Consider the following 25,250-nt stretch of genomic DNA (forward strand, 5'->3'; position numbering starts at 1 on the left):
AGATAACACCAGGCTCTCTGTCAGAGGATTGGAGCTGTGGCTCCACGTGCTGATGCTGGCGCCGGGCCAGGCCCGCCCTGCCAGGCATCGGGAAGGAAAGGCCTGGCTGCAGCCGGAGCTGGCAGGTGGCCGAGCCGGGGGTGGACAGGCGGGCCGGGGCGGTGCTGCCCATTGGCTGCCTCGGGCTCCCGCCCCGCCTGCCTCCAGAGCCTGCGGCTCTCCCTGAGCCAGAGCCTGCCTCTCCAGCTGCTTCCAAACTCCCTCAGCGAGCACCTCCCGCCGGGCCATGTCGAGCTGTGACCGGATCGGAGTGGCCCCTGCCATGGACATGCCGGAGGTCCTCAAGTCCCTGCTCGAGCACTCTTTGCCTTGGCCAGAGAAGAGGACAGGTAGGAGCGGAGGTGGCCTGCAATGGCCGGCCGCCCAGGTGCCCGAGGGGTGGGGGCCACCGTGGGCACCGTGGCCGGACAGGCATCTCCAGGCTAGCGAGGGTCCTCAGCAGGGGTCTGCCCTTGGCTTCTTCCCCGGGCGAGGAAGGGCCAGGGTGCAGAGAGGGTCACGGTGGGGAGGGCCTCTGCCTCTCCAGGGCTGCCCCCCGCAGGCCTGCTGGCCCTGGGAAGCTGTGGCCAGCGTGCAGCCACTGACAGGTGCAGGGCTCACACGGGACCAGGACAGGACCAGAGAGCCCTGCTGAAGGAATGCATCGGATGCTGATGGCTTATTACATTCCCCCCTCCGCATGTTGGGGCGCAGGGGACCAGCAGAAGCTGTGGGTTCGGGCGGCCAGCCGCCTGTGTCCCAGAGGAGAGGCTGGCCTCCGGGCGCCTGCTTCAGCTCCCGCTCGCCGGAGGTGCTAGACCCGGGGACGAGATGGAAGCTGTTATGTAACAGGACCACAGGCTAGAAGCCCCGGTTCCTAGGATACCACAGGCAAACACGGGGCAAGGGAGCCTGTGGAGGAGGGTGTGGACGAGGGACAGAGCCGGCAGCTGGCACCAGGTGTCTCCCGAGTCCCGCCTGAGAAACCCCGGGCTGCGAGAACTCTGGGGGCCAGCCTGCTCGGGGTGCTCCCTCCCAACAAATATTTCCCCACACCTCTTCTGTTCTGAGACGTCAGGTCCTCATCGCTCAAACCCCAGCGGTGCCTTTAATGGAGCCCAGCTCCCCGCGGCTGCCAGAGCCTGACCCGAGTGCCAGGTGGCCCCTCAGGGGACCTTTCTCAGGCCTCTCCCTTCCCTCCCCACACCTCACCTCCCGTGCGAGTACCTGATCCACCCCATCACCAGGTAGTCCTGGCTGTGCCTGCAGGCCCCCCTTCCACGGGACCCTTAGGCCACTTCCAAATTCTGGGGCCTGAGGACACACACCACAGCCCCTGCCTGGACATGCCTCTCAGGGAGCTGGGCTCAGGAAAGGAGGGTGGCAGCCTCCGAGCTCAGAGACACCGCCTGAGGGAGGAAGGTAGCGCCCAGAGCTCGTGGCAGGGTCCCCTGTGGGCTCTCTCTCATGGAGCTCTGGGCCCCTCAGACCTCATCTGTGGGGAGTCTGTGCCCTCCCGGCACTCAGAGTCCTGGCTGCTTGCTGGGAGAAGCCCATCCCCTCAGGAAACTCACAGCTTGGCCTGGAAAAGAACCACAGCTGACTTTTTCTTGCCATCTCTGAACGTCCCATGTGGGGAGGTGAGGCTGGATGTCTGGATGTGAAGGGCTCCCTTCTTGGTCTGAGCACTAGAGAAGACAGGGTGGCCCTGTGGCCCAGGGCGGGCACAAGGGGCAGCTGGGCTGCCGGTGGGTCTGCAGGGGCAGCTCCCATCTGGGCAGGGAAGGGTTCTTGGGGGCAACTCAGGGTGCAGCTCCTCAGACCAGGGCAACAAGGCTTATGAAGTGTGGCAGCAGCTGCTGGTTGCTGGCTCCCACCTGGTCCCCAGTCACTGTGGATGGCAAAGTCCAGGCCCAGCTTAGAGGAAACCCATCCCCCTCCCACCAGGGTCTCAGGCAGAGCTTTGTCAAGAGCTGGCAAACTGACAGAGGACGGTGAGTCCGGGACAGCTGGGCTGGTCCATGGGAGATGGACCAGTCTCAGGCCACCTCCTATCTCTTCTCTATGTGGCATCTCACTGAAGGTCCGAAGCTTGAGACCCTGACAGATTGAGAGATGCCGACAGGTGGATAAAATGAAGGGCGAGGGTTGGAGACTCAAGGGAGCCAGTACACCCTACAAAGACCTCACTCTTAATACTGCCCTCCATCTGCCGTCGCCACTTTCCAAAGCTCCCAGGCTCTCCAAATCTTTCATCAAAATCTCCTCCTGAAGGCAGTGTACCTTGGTAAAGACAGGGCACAGGCCATCAAAGCGGGAATTCCCAGCCGGCATGGAAAAAGTGTACTTGACCCTGACCCAACTCAGGGGTTAGGGCCCAACCCCCCTCACGGTTGAAAACCTGCCTGTAACTTTATGGTCGCCCCCAGATCCACGGTTCCACATCCTCAGATTCAGCCAACTACTGATTGGGTAGTACTGTATGTGTTTAGTGAAAAAAAAATCCAGGTATAAGTGGAACACGCGTGGTTCAAACCTGTGCTGTTCGAGGAACAATGTGTGCTTTAAAAGTTCTTCACGAAGGGGCTTCTCTCCCCTTCAATCCCCCCGGGGAGGAGGATGAGAGAGTTCCGGTTGCCTCCCGTGCTTCAGCTCACATGGGGGTCATGGGTGATGTGCAGAGCACACCTCGGGTCCAGCGGGAGGAGACGTCTGAGGAGAGTCCTCAGGATGGTGAGACCCTGCCCTCACAAGACCCTGCTTTCCCTGCAGACTGTTTTCCGGTTCAACAATGCTCCTTGAACCCCGACCATGGGGCCTCTGGCTCTTGCTGCCCCTGGGCCTCCCTTCCCAGGCTGTGTAGACCCCCTCCCCAACTTCCTGGGGGAGCAGACTTTCTCCGACAGAGATGACCAGGCTCCAGACTCCCTGTCTTCAGGCTACAACCACTACCCGGTGGCCGGTCACTCTGGGCCACCCAAGGCAACCAGCTTTCTTGTGGGCAGAAAGGTCTCTGTCCAGCAAGAGAGTGGGTCTGTGTCCCAAGCCTTGACTCAGTTTCCCCTCTGTCTGTGGGCCCTGATCCCTATGGACCGTCCTTCCTGCTCCCCGCCTGCCTTTTCTCCCGTGGATCCTCTCCCAGGAGGCATTCTGTTCCAGACTGCTCCCCCTCTACTTTCTTCTCCAGCTTCCAGAAAGACACGGCTTCTCAAACCACACGGTTAGCGCTTTTACTCCCCAACCTTCCCTCACTCCTTGGCTGTGCTCAGAGGCTGGCACCTCATCTTTCTGCCAGCTTTGGTCACTCAGGCCTCCTTCTCAGGGAACCACGGAGCGTGAAAGCACACCAGGGGTGGAACAAGGCCTTCACTTTGAGCTGGGCAGGCGGGGTCCCCTGGTCAGGAGCTCCTAACTGGAATCACTGTGGGCTACCCAGCAGGTCTCCCTGACATGCCTCTCTCCATCCCCAATCTGTGAAAAGAATACCTGCTTCACAGGCTTGTGGCCAGGATTAAATGACATATCCCAGATGAAAGCATTTGCAAACTGTGAAGTGCCACGCTGTTTTCTCTGCAAAAGACAAACAGCAGCTGCACCTGGTTAGGCTCCTTCCACAGACATCACATCTGCCGTCTGACCCTCACTCCCTCCTTTCCGTGGATATTCTCCTGGAAAGAAGTGGATGTGGCAAGGCTGTGGGCACACACGCAAGGCTGTCTCCATGGAAACACGTGCTGAGGTTCCTAGGGTCACAGTGCCATCAGCCCTGTGCCAAGCAGGACAGTCCAGCTGAGCTGGCTTGGTGGGACCTGCTGGGGCAGAAGCAGGGGTCTGGGTAACCTCCCTTTGGGGAATTGAAGTGAGCAGGAGAGCGGGTGGACTCGGAGCAGCCTGGGCTGTCCTGGGCTTGGCCTCAGTGATGGTCTATGCGGTCGCCTCCACTCCCAGCCTAGGGGAACCAGAGCAAGAAATCACTAAATTTGCTTCCAGGGAAGAAGAGGGAGAAGTGGCCTTGCATGTATTGCATGTGTTATCTCTGCTCCTTGTTGTGCTGTGCTGTGCTCAGTCGCTCAGTTGTGTGTCTGACTCTTGGCGACCCGATGGACTGTAGCCCGACAGGCTCCTTTTTCCGTGGAGTTTTCCAGGCAAGAATGCCGGAATGGGTTGCCATTTCTTTCCCCAGGGGATCTTCCCCACCCAGGGATCGAACCTGTATCCCTTGTGTCTAATGCATTGGCAGGCAGATTCTTTACCACCATGCCACTTGGGAAGCCCCTAACCCTCGCTGCTGCTGCTGCTAAGTCACTTCAGTCACGTCCAACTCTGTGCGACCCCATCAACGGCAGCCCACCAGGCTCCCCTGTCCCTGGGATTCTCCAGGCAAGAACACTGGAGTGGGTTGCCATCTCCTTCTCCAATGCATGAAAGTGAAAAGTGAGTCGTCCGACTCTTAGAGACCCCATGGACCACAGCCTACCAAGCCCCTCCGTCCATGGGATTTTCCAGGCAAGAGTACTGGGGTGGGGTGCCGTTGCCTTCTTCTAACCCTCGCTATCATCTCCTAATGGTAAGGAAACACGCTCAGAGGAACTGGCTACCCTCAGGGCCAGTACACAGGCCAGCTTCTTCACCTCCCATGTCAGGGGCTTACCTTTCTTCTCTACCTGTTCCCCCACCCAACACCCATCACCAATCAGAGAAATGTGAGAAACTTATTCTCTCCTAGTGCCAGACACTGACAGCAGTATCCAGAAATCCAGATGGCCCTTGCATCCTAACAGGCCTGTCCCAAGGATAGGTTGTTAAGGGAATGAATCTGGTTCTAATGGCCTGTTTCCCAGGTGTGGCTGGGAACTATGCTTGGCGCTTTTATATTATCATCTATGAAATGGCTTTGCAAGAGAGGTGTGATTATCCATTCTACAGACCAGGAGACTGACGCTCAGAGATGGGAAGGCCACACAGTTGTCGAGGGGTTCCAACCCAGCTTGGCCTGCTTCCAGGCTCCTCCCTACCCGCAGATTTCCCCGGAGTCTCCAGAACCATGTCTCAGGGCAGTCCCTCCCCAGTCATCCAAACATTCATCATGCTGAGTGCTTACTAATGTGTGGTACAGGAGCGAGTGAGACAAACACTGCCCTGCTCTCCTGCTGTTTGCATTCCAGTGGGGAGAGAGACAGCAATCTGGAGGGTCAGGGCCAACCTCTCTGAGAGGGGGACATTTGAGCCAAAGCCTGGAGGGTGAGGAAGGGCCAGTTACACCAAGAACTCTCAGGCTGGGGGAACAGCACCTGCAAAGGCCCTGTCTGGGTCAAGAACGATACGTGTCTGAGGAATAAAAGGCCACTGTGGCTGCAGAAGGTGAATAAGTGGGAAAGAAGGAAGAGTGAGGTTAGAGAGACCTGCAAGGGGAGAGCCTGCAGGGTCTTGAAGGCCATAAAAAACAGTGAGGCCATCTTCTCCCTGCCTGCAAGGTCCTACCCTCCCCCCAACTATTCTTGGGGAAGTGGCCAGTTGGGAGGAATGGGGTGTGTCCAGGACAACCCAACATGGGATTGTAGTAAGAGATAAACTTCAGGTGAGCGCGTGCTATGCTCCAAGTGCTATTCTCAGCAGTGTGCTTGAACTGACTCCTTTCTGTCTCGGGCTCAGAGAGGTTAAGTAACTTGCCCAAGGTCACACAGGAAGTAAGTCAAAGCAGGAATCAGACCTACATGTTCCAGCTCCAGAGCCCACTCCCTACCAACACCGCCTCCACTGGAGAACCCTTAGCTGTCAGAAAGTGGCTGTTGAGATATGGTAGAGCCTGGAGGTTAAGGGCTTCTCTCTACAAATAGTACTCTTGGGGTGGATATCATTCTATATATCTAAGCTGGGCGGTGGACAAAATGCAAGCCAAACAGGAAGCTAAGTACTCTTGAGAGTACTGAGAGATGGGCAAGAGTTGGTGAAGGGCCTCCACCCACCACCTCCTCTAGAACACACGGAGACCCAGGTACAAACCACAGCCCAGAACTATGCAGCCACAGGTATGTGGGCTCAAGAGGAGGCAGTTGTTGGCAAGGCCAGTGGTGGAGGACTTGCCGTAAGGGTGGCTTTTATTTACCATTCTAGTTTTGATTGTGGATTAAACACATGAGTGTTATTTAATGTTAATAATGTTCCAAATGTGTATGTCCTAGCTCTGGGAAGTTTTTGTTAGCCCTCCTACCGGCACCACCAACAAAGTGAGCCAACAAATATTTACTGGGTGACTACCCTGAACAAAGCTTTGTGCTCTCCTGCATTTGACATCACAAAGCACACAGATAACTGGCCTTTGTTAGTGCTCAGTGGAAGACTTCTCATCGTCCTGCTCTTGCAGACACCAGGCTCATGTCACATTTTGAAGTAAGTCAGGAGATAGGGTCATGCTGTCCTGCAAGACGCGGACTATGAGGCCAAAGAGGTCATTATGGGGTATCTGGCCAAAGGCTCCCATGCTGGAACTTTAGCTCCTCTGAACTTCCGTTTTAAATAACCCAAATTGGCATAATGGCTTCATGTAAGGCCCTTGTTCTGCATATGTTCAATTGAATTAAATTTTTAACTTGGGTTGGTTAGCAAGTTTCTGGAACACTAAAGAGTAGAATTTAAAGCCAGACCAGCTCTGGAAAATGGACATTTCACATCCTTTCTTTGCTGTAGCTTAGACTCTAGAACCCACCTTGTCCCCCCACCTCAAAGAATCCTACTCCTCACCCAACACAACCTGAATGAAGGGGAAGGGTGGAGGCCCACACAATCCATGCCATACACCGTTCAGGCTGGCACTTGACATTGCTTCCCACACGTAATCCTCATAACCACCCTGTGAGGTAGGCAAATCCATTTCTGTTTCCAAGAGAAAAATACGTGAGACTTAGGCAGCAGAAGTCACTTGTTCGGACAAGAGGTCAGGCAGCCACTGAGGAGGGTCTCTACCCAGGCCTGCATCTCATCCCCACAAAGTCAGCGCTGCCCCAGGACCCCCACCTCCCTCAAGAAGCTGCTGCATCGAAACTCTAATACTTTAGAATACAAACGTGCTACTTCACAGTTAACGTCTTAACCATGTAACAACATGTTCTTTTCATAGAGTTTATTTCTTTGTCAGGGCTCTCTATGGAAATTACTATGGAACACTATGAAACACTGCGGAATTAGCTAACTGCTTCTCACATGTTTTCCTCCACTAAGAGGAGGGGCTGCAATGTTATTCCCACTTTACTGATAAGAGACAAAGGCAGAGAGAGGACGCTGTGGGTCTTCTCAGATCCTCCGGAGAATGAAGACAAGACCATAATGGCGCCCGCCTCCTGGATGGTGCAGTTGAATCTGCCAGTCGGCAGCGTGGCTAACCCCCCAGCCTGCAAGTAAGCACGAGAGAGAACATGTTTATGACGTTCCTGCGGTGTTTGTGACACACCATTTACCCTGTGGTTATCCAGGGGAAAAAACCCTCTTTGGGGTGTCAGTACGTGAACAGAGGACTAAATCAGAACAAAGTTTTAAAGCCCTAACCTGTTTACCCAGCTTCTTAACCTGCTTACCAGTGCCACTTGCCTGTTAGATCAGTTGCTCCAGGCTGGGTGGTAAATGAAAGTGGGTATTATCCCTTTTGAGTAACTGTAGATTTAAAAATTTTTTTAACATTTTTTAATCTTTAAAAAAACACTAAATCTAAAATCTCATACTACACACCACCTTTGTCATAAACAAATGTTACAACTTTCCACTGTTTCGTTACTATAAATCCTCCTCTAATACCTTGAGAATTTTTTTCCCCTTCAATAGTGTCATATTATTTATGCAAATATACATTTAACAGTAATCCAATAAGTCTCTCCCTGGCCAAACTAGCCATTGTCTTTTTTAAACTCATACTTTTTCCCCCATACTTTGTTTTAATCAATTTCCCTGGACTGTCCTAGTCACATACAGAATTCCCACTAATAACAACTCTGCAACACAACAGATGTTCTGTACATAATTTAGTACTTTCACTAAATAGAGAGTGACATGGGCACTGTACCTACCTCTAGGATAATGGATACATCAAGTAGTGGATTTGTACCCATCAAGGGTAGCAAAGCTATGAAAACAACTTTTTTACTGCACGCTTGCGTTTGTGCATTTTAGGCCTTCCCTGGTGGCTCAGTGGTAAAGAATCCACCTGCCAATGTAGGAGACATGGGTTCAATCCCTGGGTTGGGGATCCCCTGGAGAAGGATTCTTGCCTGGGAAACCCCATGGACAGAGGAGCCTGGCAGGCTACAGTCCATGGGGTCACAAAAGTCGGACACCACTTAGCCACTAACAACAAAACAAAAACAATTGTGCATTTTACATGAACTGGCTTACACTAGCCTCACAAGGTCAGTCCTTCCCCATCTCTCTCAGACATAGAATAGGAAAGGTGGCCTGGAGAGATGAAGCAATAGGCTGGAGATATCAAACTCAGAAAGTGATTATAGTCTAAGGAGTGAGGCTATGAGAACTTGAATTTTGAAGTTAGGCTCCATCACTTGTCCTCCACCACCATCCAGAGTTCCTTCAAATCTTTTGCTTTCCAGGCTTGCTCAGGCGCCCAGCCTCTTTCTTCAACTCCCAGTACTGATTGTATCAGCCTGACAACTTTCAGCTAGCTGGATGTCACGGTCACACACCTACTCGATGACTCAAAGACTGTGCCCTGCAGCCCCCAGCCTCGCTGCTGGAAGGCAAGAGTCACTGGTCTCATAGGAACAAATCAACTAAAGTCACTTGTCTCATAGGGACAAATAAGCCAAAGTCCCTGCCCTCTCAGGCAGGGAGTACCTAGTATTGTTCGGGTTCAAAGCAGGGTATGATTCCTGATATCAAGAGGTACAAAGTTCGGGTGACCTGTAGGAGCAGGTTCCTAGGACTCCGCATATGTCCGCCCCTCAACCTCACGTTTGACATTTTTCCTGACGAACTCCTAGGAAGCATTTGCATATACTTTCAGAGGGAGGAATTTTGTTTTTTTTCTCCCTAGGAAAAAGAAGGGAAGGTCCTAGTGAGGAACAGAATTTCAGAGCTGTTTAGGACTTGAGATTTATCCAGCCCACATTTTATGGACGAGGAAACAGGCTTGAGTGAAGCAACTGGACTTTCCCAAGGTCACAGGCTAGTTAAGCGCGAGGACCGAAGCGCGTACTCCCGCCCTGGCTCAGGGCCCGGGCCCTCTCTCTCCACCCGCGGCCTCAAGAATGCGCCCTCCACGCTAGTGTTTATCTGGCCACCACGCCCGCACCAGAAACCCGGGATCAGCGGGTAGAATCTGACACCATCTTCAGCGGCAGCCAAGCCTGCTCCGGCCGTCCCTACGTCCCTACGGGCGGGCAGGTCGCCGTCCCCGACCCTGCCCTCAGCCGACCTCTAAGTCGCGGGAGGGGAGGCGGGGTGAAGGCTGCGCTGTGAGTCCGGGTACCACGGCCCAGGGCAGAGTCCCCAGAACAGAAGGACCCGCCCCTTCCCTCCCCACCGCAGCGCCGCACGTGCTGCGCCTCGTGCACCGCCCCGGGCCCCGCCCCCCGCCCTCCATTGGCTGCTCCGCGCCTTCCTCCTCTTCCCCCCCCCAACGCGGAGGGACTCGGCTGCGGCTCCACGTGACCCGAGGGGCGGGGCGGGGCGCGGCGAGGAGGGGGAAAACTGCCGCGGGGTCGACCGCCAGGGGTCTCTCTGATAGGCTACCCACCGCCGGCATGGCCGCTGTCAGCCCCGCCTCCTCTGGGTGTCGCGTCCGGAAGGTGGAGAGACTGGGATGCGAGGGAAGGGAGAGCGGTTACAGTGGTCCGAGAAAAGGGCAGGGGTTACGGCGAACGCGAAAGCGCGGGTTGAGGGGCAGGGGCTGTCGCCGGAAAGGGCCCCCCAGACCCAGGCTCCGGCAGACGCCAATCAAGTGACTGCGAGGAGAACGGGGCGGGGCCTGCGGCCCTGCTTTTCACCTGGCCCCGCACGTGTGGCGTTTACACCCCCCCCGGGCGGCCTAGCCAATCACAATCCGGAAAGCTGCGCCTGCCCCTCCCCCTCTCGCGGGATGGGCCAATCCAAGGCCGCCATCCGGGGAAGCTGGCCTGGCCTTATGAATAATTAATAAGCCAGAGCCTGTCCGCCCGCGGGGTAGGGATGGATGGAGGGAGGCGGGGGGGGGCGGGGCAGGCGCCGCTGCGCGCCTGCGCAGTAGCTGCCCGTGTCGGCAGCTGCGGCGGGTCGCACGGCTCCGTCCCATCCCGGAGGGCGGGCGGGCAGGCGGGCGGGCAGGCGGGCGGGCAGGCGGGCGGGGGAGGCGAGGAGAGACGAGGTGCGCGCAAGCCGAGCGCGGGGCACGATGTCCGACGCGGGCGGTGGAAAGAAGCCGCCTGTAGAGCCGCAGGCGGGGCCGGGCCCGGGGCCGGGGCGCGCAGCCGGGGAAAGGGGCCTGCCGGGCTCCTTCCCTCTGGTCCTCAAGAAGCTGATGGAGAACCCCCCACGCGAGACGCGCCTCGGTGAGGGGAGGCGGCGGTGGGTGGGGTGGTGGGGGGAAATCCGCGCGCTTCTGGGGGCGGGGTTTCTGCAAGGGCGGGGCCTTGTGAGGGCGGGGCCGGGGAGGTCGGAGGTCCGGGTGAAGTGGTCCAGCCTGGGGGATGGGGCCAGGAAGCATTCGGGGACGGGAGGGCGAGGCGAAGATGGGTAGGAAGGGGTCGCGGACGAGCTGAGAGAGGCGAAGTCACATGGGGGTTGGTGGGTAAGGGTGGGGGAGGGAGGCAGTCGGGTGGGGGTCGCGGGGAGGAGGTTCATTGGGGAGGGCCCGGAGCACGCGCGACTTGAAGGGGTTGCAGAGGAGGCTGATGAGGGTCGCAGCAGCTACTTCAGTGACGCTCCAGGGCGCCTGCCCTGGGGACCCCTGCAACAGAATCACTTGGGATGCTTGTTTAAAATGCCCATTTCTGCGCCCCACCCTTCACTGGATCTGCAGCTTCAGAGACAGGGCTCTGCATTTTAAGGGGCACCACCCCACTTCCGTGATTCCACAGTCCGCTAAAGTTTGAGATGCCCTGATACATCATACAGAACTGTTTTCGTTTATGGCCGTCCTCCTCCCAGCGGGGAGGAGGACCTGCCTTCTTCCTTGCGTGTGAGTATCCCTAGGTTCTGGGTCCTCACTGGAGATTTCTTGGAAATGAGTTTCAGGGCTGCTGCCGAGGTGGAGAGGGGTGTCAGGAGAAGAGACGGGAGGTGCCTTCTAAGGGGGAGGTTGGGATGAAGGTAGAGGGATGAGGGTCAGAAAGAGGCCAGTGAGGCCCTTTACCTGGTTGTTTGGGCCTGACCGTAGACTTTGAGGCCACAGGGCTGGTCTTTGTCCTGTTGGCTGCTGTGTGTGCTCAGTCAAGTCCCCACTCTTTGGAACCACATGGACTCTAGCCCACCAGGCTCCTCTGTCCATGGGATTTTCCAGGCAAGAATACTGGAGTAGGTTGCCATTTCCTCCTCCAGGGTATCCTCCCTACCCAGGGATCGAACCCTGGTCTCCAGTGTCTCCTGCACTGGCAGGCAGATTCTTACCACTGGGCCACCTGGGAAGCTCTTGTCTTGTTTCCTAGGCCACAAAGGTCCCTGGGGCTTTTGTGGAAAGCAAGTTTGGCCTTGTTTTTGGTCTGAGAGCATGGGGTTCAGGGAGCAGCAGGAACACCACCTATAGTGGAATTTCAGGTGCACTGAAGTATGCTTTCAATCTTCTGAGATTTGAATTTCCAAGAACCATTGGTGTCATTCAGAGATTTGGGAAGGAATGAGCCTTCAGTGAATTACCGCTCTTGGGGAATTCATTTTCTTTTTAAAAATGCCATTTCTCTTCCTTTCTTGGATGTGTTCTGAGACTTCCATCCCTATGGCTGTCATGGTCGGGTTATAAATAGTTTCAGCACGTTAGGTGAGGCCAGGCTCTCTTTTTCCGCTTCAGGACCTCATATGCACAGACCCTTTTGTTTATTTTTAAGGCAATGCTTTGTTCCAAATCTGGGGCTGAGGCAAGCTGCCCCAGGACAGGTGTGCACATCTGTCAGGTTCTGTCAGATTACCGAATAATAACCATCTATAATAATAATTCCACCTTACATTTACAGAATTCTTCCAGAGCACTTTGACATAATCTTATTTAGTCTTCTGCAGCCGTCCTATAAGGTATTACCCCACTTCTCAGATGAAGAAAGCAGAGGCTCAGAGCGGTGAGGATGTTTCCTTAAGGTCACATCACCAGTCCTTACACTGTATCGCTGGTAACCACTGATGAACATCTCCTACAATTAAAATTCCATCTTTATAAACTTAATTGCTTAGGCCAGACAAACCCTGGAACTTGGTACTAGTCCTCCAGTATGGCTGTCTTTCTGTCCCCTCCCTTCTGCCTCCTCCCTTCTGCCTCCTTTAATCCCCACGACCCCCACCCAACAGGAATCTAAGTCATCTCTGAACAGAATGTAGAGTCATTGTCTCAGAGAAGGAGAACCGGGAGGCCATCGGGCCCACCCAGCCCACCAAAGCTTGGCTTTCTTACTTCCCGTTTGGTTTTAAACCAAAGCCTGGTACAGAAGGCAGTTGCAAGAATTCGAGTTACTTTGTATTAGTAGCCATGACCAAATTCTGTTTGTCAAAACCTCCACCTTCTTAACTCACTTGGTGTGTCCATTTTTATTGAACCAACAGTCTGCTTTTTGGCTGTCTGAGGTCTAGGAGTCCATACATGACTGGTTTACTTCCAACATAATTGTATTTGATTTCTGTTTCATTTCAGAAACCAGAGTTCAAAGATGTCGCCCTCAATTTGAAAACCCATTATGAGCTTGTCATGATCTTGTCTCCCACTTCCCTCATTTGCCTCCCTGTCACTCTGATTTTCTTCCAACCTTGTCACATTTTTCTCTTTTTTTCTCAATTTGCCTTTCTTGGATATCCATCCACGTGTATGACTTTCGGGCTGAGACAGTTAGGTGGCTTCGTGTCCCCACTGATTGATTAGTTTTGCTTTGAATGGGAGCATGCTTTCTTCTACAGCTCCATATGTCTCTTTTTTCCCAGAAAACCTGCCTTAAGTCTTCTCTGCTCATTCAGGGATAAGCAAATGGTCTCTGGAAATGGTTGCTCTGAAAAAGGTCCTGAAAAGACAGCTCCAGGCCCTATTTGCAAACCCAGCCTTCTTCATTCAGTACACTCATCTTCCTGGGGTCTGCTGTCTTGCCTGCTCCTGTATTGGTCCCCACAATCTAGAAATAAACACAATCCCTTCCCTGAGCAAGCTCACCATAATAATGAATGCCTGGGGTGTGCCAAGAGCTCTACAAGACACTTTCAAATGTTACCTCTAGTCTTCCCCGAAGAGGGAGCTTTATCCTTACTTACAGTGGAGGACACTGAAGCTGGGAGAGGTTAAATAACATGGCTAAGGTCACACATCATTGCAAAAGGTGGCAGGCAGGGTAGGAACAGGACAGAAGAACAAGCAAGTTCTTGGCCTGAGGAGTCAGCCCTTTCCTAAGATAGCAGGAAGGGTCAGAAACCCCGTTCCCCACCCCCCGACCCCCGACAGTAGCCTCTCTCCAGCAGATGCTAATCCCACAGCCCATTCTGAATTAACCCTGGGACTACATCAGGCCTCAGAGCTGATGGCGCGCATCCTAGGAAGCCCAGGCATGGATATGCAGCACATGAGGGTATGCTGCCATCTCTAAAGGAGACCAGTGGTCCTGGTTCAAGCACTGGGTTATAACTGGAGAACAGTGTGGGCTCTTGAAATGCATGCATGGATGGATCAGGACTCCGAGAGAGGTGGCTCTGCCCTGTGAGGCTCACCACGTGCCTCCTGGGGTTGAGTTACTCTCTCAAGAGATGTCTCATCACAGATTTTGTGTCTGCAGATAAGGAAAAGGGGAAGGAAAAGCTGGAGGAAGACGAGGCTGCAGCAGCCAGCACCATGGCCGTCTCAGCCTCCCTCATGCCGCCCATCTGGGACAAAACCATCCCGTACGATGGCGAGTCTTTCCACCTGGAATACATGGACCTGGACGAGTTCCTGCTGGAGAATGGCATCCCTGCCAGCCCCACCCACCTGGTGCAGAACCTGCTGCTGCCGGTGGCTGAGCTAGAAGGGAAGGAGTCAGCCAGCTCCTCCACGGCGTCCCCACCATCCTCCTCCACCGCCGTCTTTCAGCCCTCGGAAACCGTGTCCAGCACAGGTTGGTGATGGGCCTTCGGGCAGGGCCACCCGCCTCATCCAAGGAAATCCACTTCCCAGGGGGCTGTGTGATCCCATTGGACCTACCGTGAGCAGAAGCCCTCTGCTCCCCCACCCTTCAGCACAGTCCCCCAAGGCTGGAGATAAAAATAGCCATCCCCTCAGCAGCAGCCAGAGCCTTCCTGTCGGTTGGTTGCTGCAGATGGTCAGCCCAGTGGAGTGAGCAGTCCCAGTCGGAGGCCCTTCAGGACAGCAGTGCCATCCTGCCTTTCCCCAGTACTGCTCTCTACCGCCATGAGCACCTGGCCTCAGATTCTTGGGAAGCTCAGGCAATAATAGTAACAACAGCAAACATTTATTTAACGTTTATTCTGTGCCAGGCATTAACACATAATCCTCACAAAACCTCCTTACCAGATTGATACTTTTATTCCCATTTTATTTCATTTATTTAGCTGCACTGGGCCTTAGTTGCGACACATGAACTCTTAATCACAGCATGTGGGATCTAGTTCCCTGACCAGGGATCAAACCCAAGCATTGGCAGTGTAGAGTCTTAGCCACTGGACCACCAAGGAAGTCCCCTGTTATCCCCATTTTATAGGTGAGGAAACTCAGAAGTTAGGTCACTTGTCCAGGGTAACATAGCTGATGGGAAGTGGAGGCAGCACTTGAACCCAGGATTTCTGACTTTTTAGCCAGGTACTTCTCAGGCACTGCCATGAAGAAGGCATTTCCACTGCCAGGACCAACACCATCTTTGGGGTTCCTGCTTCATCCTCTTGTCCTTTTTCTGTTTTACCTCCAGTTGGTTGGTTTTCATCCCCCTGGGTCATGAACCCATCAGAGGAGGCATGGTCCCTGTTTCAGGGGCTCTGCGAAGCTTTCCACAGGCTCAGTTCAAGGCGAATAGGCTGATGTCTCCTGGGAAAGACCCCAGGAGCTGGTGTGGAACCCAGGGTACCTGCACCCAAGGAATTCTCATGCTCTATTTGTTTTTTTCTTTTTATTGTGGAAAAATATTAAATATGAAAATGAAGGGCTGCTATAATGAACCTCCAGTAACCATCACTCAGCTTCCGTAGTGATCAGCTCATAACCAGTCTTGTTTTCTATAACCTCCTCCATTCCCCTAACCTGATTATTTTCAATCAAATGTATATGTAAAGTATAACGATCTTTTAAGAAACAGAACAGAAATACCAGTTTTACATCTGAAATTGACAATAAATCCACCAGCATTCAAATTTCCAAAAATTCGTCTCATAAATGTTACTGTTTTACAGTTTGCTTGAATCAGGAGCCAAACAAGACCCACATGTTTCAGTTAGTTATGTGTCTTAAATCTCTTGTAGTCTATGGGGTCTCCTTTCCTCTTTATTTCTCTGCAATTTGTTTGTTGAGGAAGCTGAATTGTTTGTTCTATAGAGTTTCACACATGCTGGATTTTCTGGTTATATCCCTCTACTGCCTTTTAACACGCTCCTCTGTCCCTCGTTTCTTTGCTGTAAACCGTTCAGCTTCAGAGGCTTCAGCTGATTGCAGCTGAATTCTAGTTTGAAGGCAGCTCATTTTTGTGCTGGTCAGATTGTCCTGAAAGGCCGGTTCCATGTGTGGGTAGGGGACAGAGCTGGAAATGAGCCCTCTTCTTATACCTGAGGCCACCTAGGTGGAATTTCCGTCTGATTTTGTATTTAAGTAAACCTTCTTAATGAAGTATGGCATCCAGAGGTGCCCATATCAAAGGTATACCGCTTGATGTGTCTTCAGAGTGAGCCCACCCACGTAACTACCCCCAATCAGGGTAGAGAACACTGTCGGTGTTCTGGAAGTTCCTGCTGACCCCACTCAGTCCTCACTCCCCAGAGGTAATCACCATCCTTATTTCCATCACCAGAGATTCATTTTGTTTATAGATGACTATTCTGTAAATGGAACTATATATTACGTTCTCTTCTTTTTTAAGTAATTATAAGTTAATTACATTTACACTTTCACATTTATAGCTTCCTATAGCTAGCTTTATAGTAATATATAAATCATGTGGGCATCAGTGACTAAAAATAGATTTATGGAATATACTTATGGACTACTCCTGTGACAGAAAAACCATGATACAAATAAAGTAAAATTTATTCTGAAGAGTTATACATGTGGTAGAAATGAAACAGTTCATTTTTCAGTTCCTCTGTAGAAAGGACATAAGTACTGTGTATTCTTTTGTGATTAGCTTCTTTCCTCAACTTGGTTTGTGAGAATCATCCATGTTATTGCCTGTAGCAGAGCTGTGTTCATTTTTTGTTGCTGAATGGTATTCCATGGTATTCCATGTTTTATTTTGCCACACTGTGTGGCGTTTGGGATCTTAGTTCCCACACCAGGGATTGAACCTGTGCCCCCTGCAGTGGAAGCACAGAGTCTTAACCACTGGACCACCAGGGAAGTCCCTCCATGTTGTATTGCATGACCACACCACAGTTTTTACCCACTCTAGCAGATGGACACAAGAGATGTTTCCAGGTCGGGGTTATGCCTAATAGCACTGCCATGAACATTTGTGTGTGAGTCCTTTTCTTTTCCGTTGTTTTTTTTCTTTTTTTTTTTTAAATTCTTATTTTGTGAGTCTTTGTATGCATCTTCTATTGGGCATTTTCCAAGGAGTAGAGCAGCTGAGTCATCGGATACCCAGTGTTGGATGGGAAGGATTCTGACTTGCACCTAGACTCACTCTAGATTGTTTCAGGACAACCTACCTCTCTGTCTTTCAGAATACTCCCTGGAAGGGAACCTAAGTTGCACCCAGTTAGCTTTTTGTAGATGTTGCCAAATAGGGTACAAAGTGGCTGTTGCCATTTATACTCCCACCAGCAGTACAGGGGAGGTCTAGTTGCCAGGCTTTGGTACCTTGGCTGTTGGTTGTTTATTCCTGTAGTTACCATGTTGGTCCCTAGCCATTCACTTCTCTGACACTCAGCCCTGTTTGTAATTAACCTGTCTGATAGGATACAAGTAGTTTATATGCACGATCCAGTTAACACCTATGTCTGATCATGTCACACCTCTGCTTAGAACCCTCCAATGACTTCTTTCACCTCAGGGAGAAAGTCAAAATCAGTGGCACTGTTGATGTCCGGACCAGACAGTTTTTTGTTGGGGTTGGGGAAGGGCTGTCCTGTGCACGGCAGCATGTTTAGCAGCATCCTCGGCCTCTGCCCACTAGATGCCAGTGGAACACACCCCTCCACCCTAACAGGGTCACATGTCCCCTGCAGGACAAACCTGTTCACAACTGAGAACCACTGCTTTATTGGGATTAAAAGTCCTACACTTTCTGTTCCCATCCTGTTACTCCTCCCTCTTAGTCACCCCAGCCACAATGGCCTCTGCTCTTCTCAAGTCTCCAGTACTTGCCTGGGCACAGACCATGCACTTGGTGTTCACTCTCTCTGAAATGTTCTTCTCCCAGACGTCCACATGGCATCCAACACTTGTGTATGGATGTTTGTAATTTATCTTATGTAACATCATCCTTCCCCATAGGATAACATTCCATGAAGGCAAGGATTTGTGTTTTGTTCACTGTTTTGTCTTTGCCAGGACAGTCCTTGGCATATAGTAGGTGTTTAATAACGTATCTATTGACTGAATAACTATTTTGTGTCCTCTTACAAGTAGCATTGAGCAAGTAGGCCAAAGGTATAGATTTAAAAAAATAACTTATCCCTAATAACATATAAGATTTGAACAGGGTTTTGCTTTTTGTTTTTTCGGCCAGACTTAAATTTTAGTTTATTTACCATCCATGTGACCTTAGGAAAACCTTGTCATTTCTCCAAGCCTTGGTTTCCTCATCTGTAAAATAAGGTTAACACCCATCTCCCTTTCAGAGTTGTCATGAGACTGAATGAGCACAGCAATTGATTTGTCTCAAGGGATTCAGAAATGGAAGCCATTTCATTATTCAGTCTGTGTCCCTAAACCATTATAGTTCCTGGTGAGATTCAGCTGTTTCTCATTACTTGAGAACTTGAAACCACAGGAAGTTAAGGGGGTATAATGATTTAATGTTTTGCTTAACATTTCTGGGGGGAAAAGACAATCGGAAAATCTTGTCTTTTTCGAAGGCCCCTGTTTCCTTTTGAGCATTTTGTTCCTAAAGGGAAGAATTCTTTCCGTGTTTGCGTTGTTGAATTGAATCACATATGCCAATCTGGCTTGTGGGGGGCCGGTGCTCTTATAGTTTTTCTTCCCTCCAAGCAGCAGTAGCTTGTGCGACCTTGAGATTCAAGTAAGTGTCTGGGTATGTGATGTGAGCCTTGACTATTCAGTGAGTCTAGGCTTTTCCAGGACCACCTGCCTCTCTGTCTTTCAGAATCCTCCCTGGAAAAGGAGAGGGAGACCCCCAGTCCCATCGACCCCAACTGCGTGGAGGTAGATGTGAACTTCAATCCCGACCCTGCCGACCTGGTCCTGTCCAGTGTGCCCGGCGGGGAGCTCTTCAACCCTCGGAAGCACAAGTTTGCTGAGGAGGACCTGAAGCCCCAGCCCATGATCAAAAAGGCCAAGAAGGTCTTTGTCCCCGATGAGCAGAAGGTAACTTGCTACATTTGCAGTAGTGAAGGTGCAGCATGGGCTCAGGGGTCAAGGGGCTTTTCTCAATTTCCATTCAATTTCCCTGGGAGGACCCACCCTCCTTGGGGACACATCGAGAAAGGCGTGCATTCAGAGCTTCGGGCCACATCCCGCAGCGGTTGAGAGAAAGGCATTCGGGTGGCATTTGGCCCCAGCTTGACTCCCCGCAACTTCTCTCTTTCCATTCTGGTCACCGACTGTGCTCGTGCTCCCACTTCCCTGCCTTCAACCCAGCCCCTGGGCAAGAGCTCACTCGGCCACAGAAACCAGGATTGAACAAGCCCTCACTTTGAAGGACAAAAGATAGCTGTACATTGCCATCCCAGGGATGAGCCTGCAGCCTTCAAGCTGATGGTTTTATAGGAGCTGGGATGGGGGTTGTTGTTCAGTCACTAAGTCGTGCCTGACTCGTTGCGACCCCATGGACTGCAGCACACGAGGCTTCCTTGTCCTTCACCAACTCCCGGAGTTTGCTCAAACTCAAGTCCATTGAATCGATGATGCCATCCAACCATCTCATCCTCTGTTGTCCCCTTCTCCTCTTGCCCTCAATCTTTCCCAGCATCAGGGTCTTTTCCATTGAGTCGGCTCTTCACAACGGGATTGGGGAGGAGGGGAGGATTTTGTAGTTTTTCCCTTCACCACTGTGAAAAACTCAGAAGAGGGACTTTTCACCTAAGCTTTGGAGTCAGGCAGACCTCAGGTTCCTCATCTGTAAAATGGGGATAACCATACCTGCCTCTTGAGAGGTTTCTGAGGCTTTTACAATAATAACAATGAAAACGGTAAACCTTTATGGGGTCCTTACTGTAAGCCAGGCACTGGTATAAGCACCTTGTACATAGTAACGCTTCTAATTCTCAGGCAACTCTGTGAGGTAGTTACTGAAATTACCCTCAATTGTAAAGATGAAGCGAGGAGACATCGTGAGGTTAAGGAACTTGCTCGGTTCCGCTGCTAGAAAGTGGCAGAACCAAGATATGAACTCCAGGGACTGGAGCCAGGGTGTAGACCCTCAGTCACAGCCTGAGTGAGGCAGGAGTACAGACAGTGCTGTGTGTCGGAGCAGCAGAGAAAGACCGCTGGTAAGAGGAAGGCCCTTCCTTCCACCAGTGGTCCCACTTGGATTCTGTGAGGCCTGTGGATGACGCTCCCTGGGTGTAAGGGCGGGGCCCCGGGGAGTCCCCAGGTCCCAGCTGCACCATGTGGGTTAAAAGAGGAATCGGTGTGGGTGGGGTGGAGTCCTGGCAGGAGGGGAAGGGTGGGTTCTCACATGGGAAAGAGGAGAGACCCACCAAAAACCCTTCCCCACAGGACGAGAAGTACTGGACGAGACGCAAGAAGAACAACGTGGCGGCCAAGCGGTCCCGGGACGCCCGGCGCCTGAAGGAGAACCAGATCACCATCCGGGCGGCCTTCCTGGAGAAGGAGAACACGGCCCTGCGGACGGAGGTGGCGGAGCTGCGCAAGGAGGTGGGCAAGTGCAAGACCATCGTGTCCAAGTATGAGACCAAGTACGGGCCCTTGTAACCTGTGCCCCCGCCGGGGCGCTGCCTCACTTCAGACCTCTGCCCGGGGCCCCCGAAACCCACCCCCACGTGGAGACTTATGACTCGTCGTGGGCGCATGGCGGCGCACCTGCCCTGGAGCCTTCACGTTCAAGCTTCATTATCACACACGACCAGTGCAGCGAGTTCCCTAGGGGCCGGCCTCCTCCCTGGCGGGACTCGAGAATCTACGAGGCGGTGAATCAGCCTTCGTCTCTGTCCTTGGCTGTCGCAGCTGGCCCAGAAGGGGACCTCTGGAGCACGGGCTCTCCTCTTCCAGGGGGCCCAGGCTTCCCTGACTCTCCCTCTTCTCCAGCCTGGGCCGGGCCAGGCCCGCCTCTGCAGAATGAGTGGTGATGGCTGTCGCCCTTACATCTTCTCAGGTAGCTGGGCGCATTTCCAGGCAGGGCGGGTCTGTCATCCTCCCCGGAAAGTCTTAGAGAGAAGCCTCTGTTCCCATCTTCCTCGGAGGTAGAAAGACATGCCAGCTTCTCTGTAGCGTCCGTGTGGGCACCAGGCCATGGGGGTGTGGTCTCTGCGCAGCCGGGGATGACCTTTGCATCTGGGCCTACAGCAGAAGGTCACCCAGCCGTTCCTGGCTCCCTCACCCCTTTTCTCTGTGGCTCCAAGGCCTGGGAGGAGGAAGCCCTGGTGAGGGGCTCCCTGCGCGTTCCATCCACTGCTGGGAGAGACTCCCAGGGCGGTGGTGTCCACGCCCTGGTCACCGTGCTCATCTACTCTTCCCCAGGGCACTCGTGGAGGCTGCCTGAGTCTCCTTTGTCCCACCAGACTGGGCCTCTGCGCCTGCTGTTTTTCTTCACCCAGTGACCAAGCTCAGATCTTGGATTTTAACGGAAAAGTCCCCTCATCCGGGAAGCTTAACTTCCTGGAGCCGGGACGCACCTTCTGCATGGTGTTTAGTTAACTGGCCTCCACGGCCCCCTCTCACCCTCCCCCAACGCCGCGGGTGGAGAGCTGGGCATGTTTCTCAAGAAGCTCCCATTCTTTCTTGCTCTGCTTTCTCATGCGGGCCATGCCCAAGCCCGCTCTCCCCGAAAAGCAGAAGAGGGCTTCCTGGTTCTCGCTTCAGGATCCACCCATGTGTGAGTGGCCTGGATGGCGTCCCCGGGCAGGGCCCCGATCACCGGGTCCCACCCAGCTCATATGGAAGAACAGGCTCCTGGGACTTGGACATAGGCTAGAAACCCCTCAATCCGGGTCCCAGGAGACGGCCACCCGTGCAGGCCCAGCCAAGGCGTGGGTGGAGGGGTCCACCTCGCAGCTGCTCCTTCTTCTCATGTCCGGCTGGACTCGTCCTTCGGTTCTGCCCAGAAGACTCGTTAACGGACATCCGTGGAACCTTCTGCTTGCTGTGGTCAGCCGGGCATCTGGAGATGGGTGTATTTATTTGCTCAGGGCGGGCAGCCTGTGGTAAGGAGGGGTCAGAGGTGACAGGCACACTTTTGTCACGTTCACCACTGGTTTTATTTAAAGTGGTGGCTCTGAGTCCTGGGCCTTGACCCCTAAAGACTTTTCATAACAGATGTTAAGAGCTAGGGGAGCCATCCACTGGCCGTGGACCACACCCCAGGGGAACATAACGGCCCTCCACGGACCTGCACCCCTGCCTCTCCGGGGGATGACAAGGGTCCCTGAGGACAAGGGATGTTGGTGCCCTTACCCCCATCCCCGACTTTGACTTCGTGGTTCTATGAAAACCATGTTAACACTTTCCACTCTTGTAACCACAACAGGGCAGTTGCATCCAGCATGTCCGTGTCCTGCCCTGGGCAGCTCGCCCGCCCGGGCAGTCTTGCTCTGGTCTGGCCACCCACCAAGAGGGCACTTCTCATTTTGTTATTGGGAGAAGAGCCACCAGCTTAAAAGGTCTTCATTTTTTTTGGCCAGAAAGTGTATGGTTTGTGTTTTCTCGGGTTTTTTTTTCTCCCCTCTGAGGGATTGACATTTAGTCTCTGCCAGCAGGTGGGGTGATGGCCTGTTGTCTCTTCTCTCTGCCCCATCTTCTGCCTGTCTGGGTGCCCTCCCCTTGCACCGCCCCCAACACCTCCCCCCCCCCCCCCGCTCCCAGGCAGTGGGTGTCTGGTTCCTTCCCAAAGTGCTCACATGGAAAGAGCGTGGCTGCTGGCCTCTTCTAGAAGAGCCCATTTGAGTCAGGAGTCCGGCGGGGACAGGAAGGAGATGTCCGTGGAGATTGATATTCTGGGGAAAAGGGTGCTCAGGTAAGCATGTCTTCTTAGTCCTTGCGGGAGAGGTGGTGCCTCCTCAGTTTCCATCGTGGAGTTGGGAGCCTCCTTGACTCCCTGCTGGGCCCTCTCCATCTTAGGGCTGACGGCCAAAGACTGAGGCTCCTGTCCTCACATCTTTGACATCCTCTGCAAAGCACCAGAGACTAGAGATGCCAGTGTGAGTGGCTTTCCATGGGCTTGCAGTGGGCTGGGATGGGCCATGTCTTCCTGAGTGCCCCCTTTTGCCTCAGTTGCAGCCTCCGAACAGACAAATCATGAATGAGCTGGAATGTTGCAAGAGTATGCATATGATGTATATCTAGACATAGAATATATATATATTTAGGGAGAGCTTTCACAGTGTCCAGCAGTCTTGTGGAGGACCCGGGTAACTCTTACCCTTGACCAAGGCAAAGAGTTTGCCTGTCTGGGGCCTGAGGTTGGGGAAGGCATGTAGCAGTGATTTTTGACTCTGGGTAAGCATCACCCTGGTCGGGGGGACCTGCTGTGGCCCTGGCAGGCAGCGCCTACAGTCCTCCGGGCAGAGGTGGGGTAGCAGGCAGGGGGCCAGCTGACAAGGGCCACTCTGTGCTGGGCAGCTCTCCATCCGGGACCCTGGGAGCAAAGGGCTCAAAGCCCCCTGGTTTTCATGGCAAAGCCCCACCACCCCAGAGCTCCTTTAACATCTGTTAATTAAGTGCAATAAATTTTTCTAGAAAACGGCAAAGATGACTCCCAGGTGGATATTGCTGTCTTACAGTGTCGGGGACGCCAGAGCACCACTTGGTTTTATTTTTCTAAGTGCATGTGATGTGACAGAGCGTGTGGGGCTCTGCGCCCTCCCCCGGGAGCTGGCATTCCAGCAGGCCCCTCTCTCCTTCACCCGTGTTGGGGAAGGAGGCACAGCGCAAACCCCTTCTCCCTAGCCGGCGGGGGCAGATGCGGAGCGTAGCCCACTGGCCTTATGTGTGTGTGTGCGTGCGAGTGTGCCACTGCTGGTGGGCCCGAGTGACGTGGCGGGAGGGAAGCCGGGAATGTATCCTTTTCAAACAAAATTAAATATTTTGAGACGAGAATCGTGGGGCTGTCTTTTCTGTCCTCCTTCCCACAACAAGGCCAAACCGCCCTAGCCAGTCTGTGCCTCAGTTTCCTCATGTGTCAGGTGGAAGTAATTCCTGCCCCCTTAACCACACAGTTCACTGAGAAGGGACAAATACCAGGCCCCAGTATCGTCCTCAGCAGTTAGAACAGATGAAGGTGCTGCACAGCTGGTTGGAACGTCAGGGAACTGCTCATGAGAAGTGTCCCCAGATGGGAATCCTCAACGGCCATGGGTAAACGGTGCTCGTGGGCAGATTGTCAAGGTTCTCCTCGTTTCCTTTTGCCACATTTTCTGTCTACACCATGAGATCGTCACAGTTAAAAGATAAGGTTGAGGGAGGTTCAGGAAGGGGAACACATGTAAACCCATGGCTGATTCATGTCAATGTATGGCAAAAACCACTACAATATTGTAAAGTAATTAGCCCCCAACTAAAATAAATAAATTTATTTAAAAAAAAAAAAAAAGGTTAAACACAGGGTGCAGCCGTCTGCTGGGCACCGGAGCTGTTGGGCCGGGCCACTCAGCATGGGTGTCCCCCGTCCCCGGCTCAGGACAGCCCCAGGCTCCTGGGGCGGGGGCAGAGCAGGGTGGCCCACCCTTGGCCGTGCCCACTGCCGACTCCCCCCCCTTTTCCGCATCTCCACCCACTCTTCATGCCGCGTCTGCTGCTCCGTCCGCGTGTGCGGCCATAGCCGTTCTCCCCTGCTTCCCATGCTGCCCGTCCGTGCTTCTGTGGTTTGAGGGACCAGTAACAGTCGTTTTTAAGAGGAAAAAAACCTGCATTTGACCTTTGGAGATGGGCCAGCAAGGTGGACTTTTTTTTAAATGGCCATTTTACAAGAAACACTGAAGCTCAGAAAAGCAAAGTGATACGCCCCCAAACCAAAGCTGCTGCTGCTGCTAAGGCGCTTCAGTCGTGTCCGACTCTGTGCGACCCCATAGACGGCAGCCCACCAGGCTCCACCGTCCCTGGGATTCTCCAGGCAATAACACTGGAGTGGGTTGCCATTTCCTTCTCCAGTGCATGAAAGGGAAAAGTGAAAGTGAAGTCGCTCAGTCGTGTCCGACTCTTAGCGACCCCATGGACTGTAGCCCACCAGGCTCCTCCGTCCATGGGATTTTCCAGGCAAGAGTACTGGAGTGGGGTGCCACTCTCCAGTTTGCCAGTTTTGCCTTCTCTGCCAAACCAAAGCAGCAGAGCTAAAGTTCAAGCCCAGAGTGGGTCTCAACTTTTCAGACTCAGCTTCCTAGACTGTCCTTGGCCTTGAGCTCAGGGCAGTGTCACTTAACTCCCATCTTTCCACCAGCTGCACCCTCAGGTCTTCCCATTCCTGATGGCTTACAGAGCCTTTCAGCTCAGCCTTCCCCTCCTCCCTGCTCCCAGGACTGTAAGCCTGGGCTGGTGCTTTGAGGCGCTATCTTATTTAAAC

The 25,250-nt window shown here is 53.2% G+C and overlaps 1 protein-coding gene and 1 long non-coding RNA gene across 5 annotated transcripts; one reads left to right on the forward strand and one right to left on the reverse strand.

Annotated features, from left to right (window-relative positions):
- The first annotated feature begins 200 nt into the window (after positions 1-200).
- Positions 201-23,791, forward strand: TEF (TEF transcription factor, PAR bZIP family member). Of its 3 annotated transcripts, none has more exons than XM_081587656.1 (4): positions 201-389; positions 13,974-14,291; positions 18,663-18,883; positions 20,237-23,791. In XM_081587656.1, the coding sequence occupies exons 1-4, from the start codon at positions 287-289 to the stop codon at positions 20,450-20,452; spliced, it is 858 nt and encodes a 285-aa protein (XP_081443782.1). In that variant the 5' UTR covers positions 201-286; the 3' UTR covers positions 20,453-23,791. The 3 variants fall into 3 exon arrangements, with proteins under 3 accessions (XP_081443782.1, XP_081443781.1, XP_081443783.1); XM_081587655.1 differs by lacking the exon at positions 201-389 and adding an exon at positions 10,251-10,568; XM_081587657.1 differs by lacking the exon at positions 201-389 and adding an exon at positions 10,739-10,803.
- Positions 7,145-10,610, reverse strand: LOC145544681 (uncharacterized). 2 transcript variants are annotated; one of them, XR_014081569.1, is made up of 5 exons: positions 9,779-10,610; positions 8,944-9,072; positions 8,097-8,233; positions 7,611-7,686; positions 7,145-7,427 (listed from the first exon to the last, which is right to left on the reverse strand). It is a non-coding gene; the product is annotated as an uncharacterized LOC145544681 (long non-coding RNA). The 2 variants fall into 2 exon arrangements; XR_014081570.1 differs by lacking the exons at positions 8,944-9,072; positions 9,779-10,610 and adding an exon at positions 9,335-9,574.
- Positions 23,792-25,250: the final 1,459 nt, after the last annotated feature.

This window comes from Giraffa tippelskirchi, chromosome 4 (genome assembly GCF_054371585.1).
Source record: "Giraffa tippelskirchi isolate mGirTip1 chromosome 4, T2T-mGirTip1v1.2.pri, whole genome shotgun sequence".
Lineage (NCBI taxonomy): Eukaryota > Metazoa > Chordata > Mammalia > Artiodactyla > Giraffidae > Giraffa > Giraffa tippelskirchi.

Bases quoted from the DNA above. Each gene is read 5' to 3' on its own strand.
- TEF (XM_081587655.1), top strand. From the start codon at position 10,412: ATGTCCGACGCGGGCGGTGGAAAGAAGCCGCCTGTAGAGCCGCAGGCG. The intron at 14,292-18,662 runs GTTGGTGATGGG...TCTGTCTTTCAG, and splicing joins GGAAACCGTGTCCAGCACAG to AATCCTCCCTGGAAAAGGAG. The intron at 18,884-20,236 runs GTAACTTGCTAC...CCTTCCCCACAG, and splicing joins TTGTCCCCGATGAGCAGAAG to GACGAGAAGTACTGGACGAG.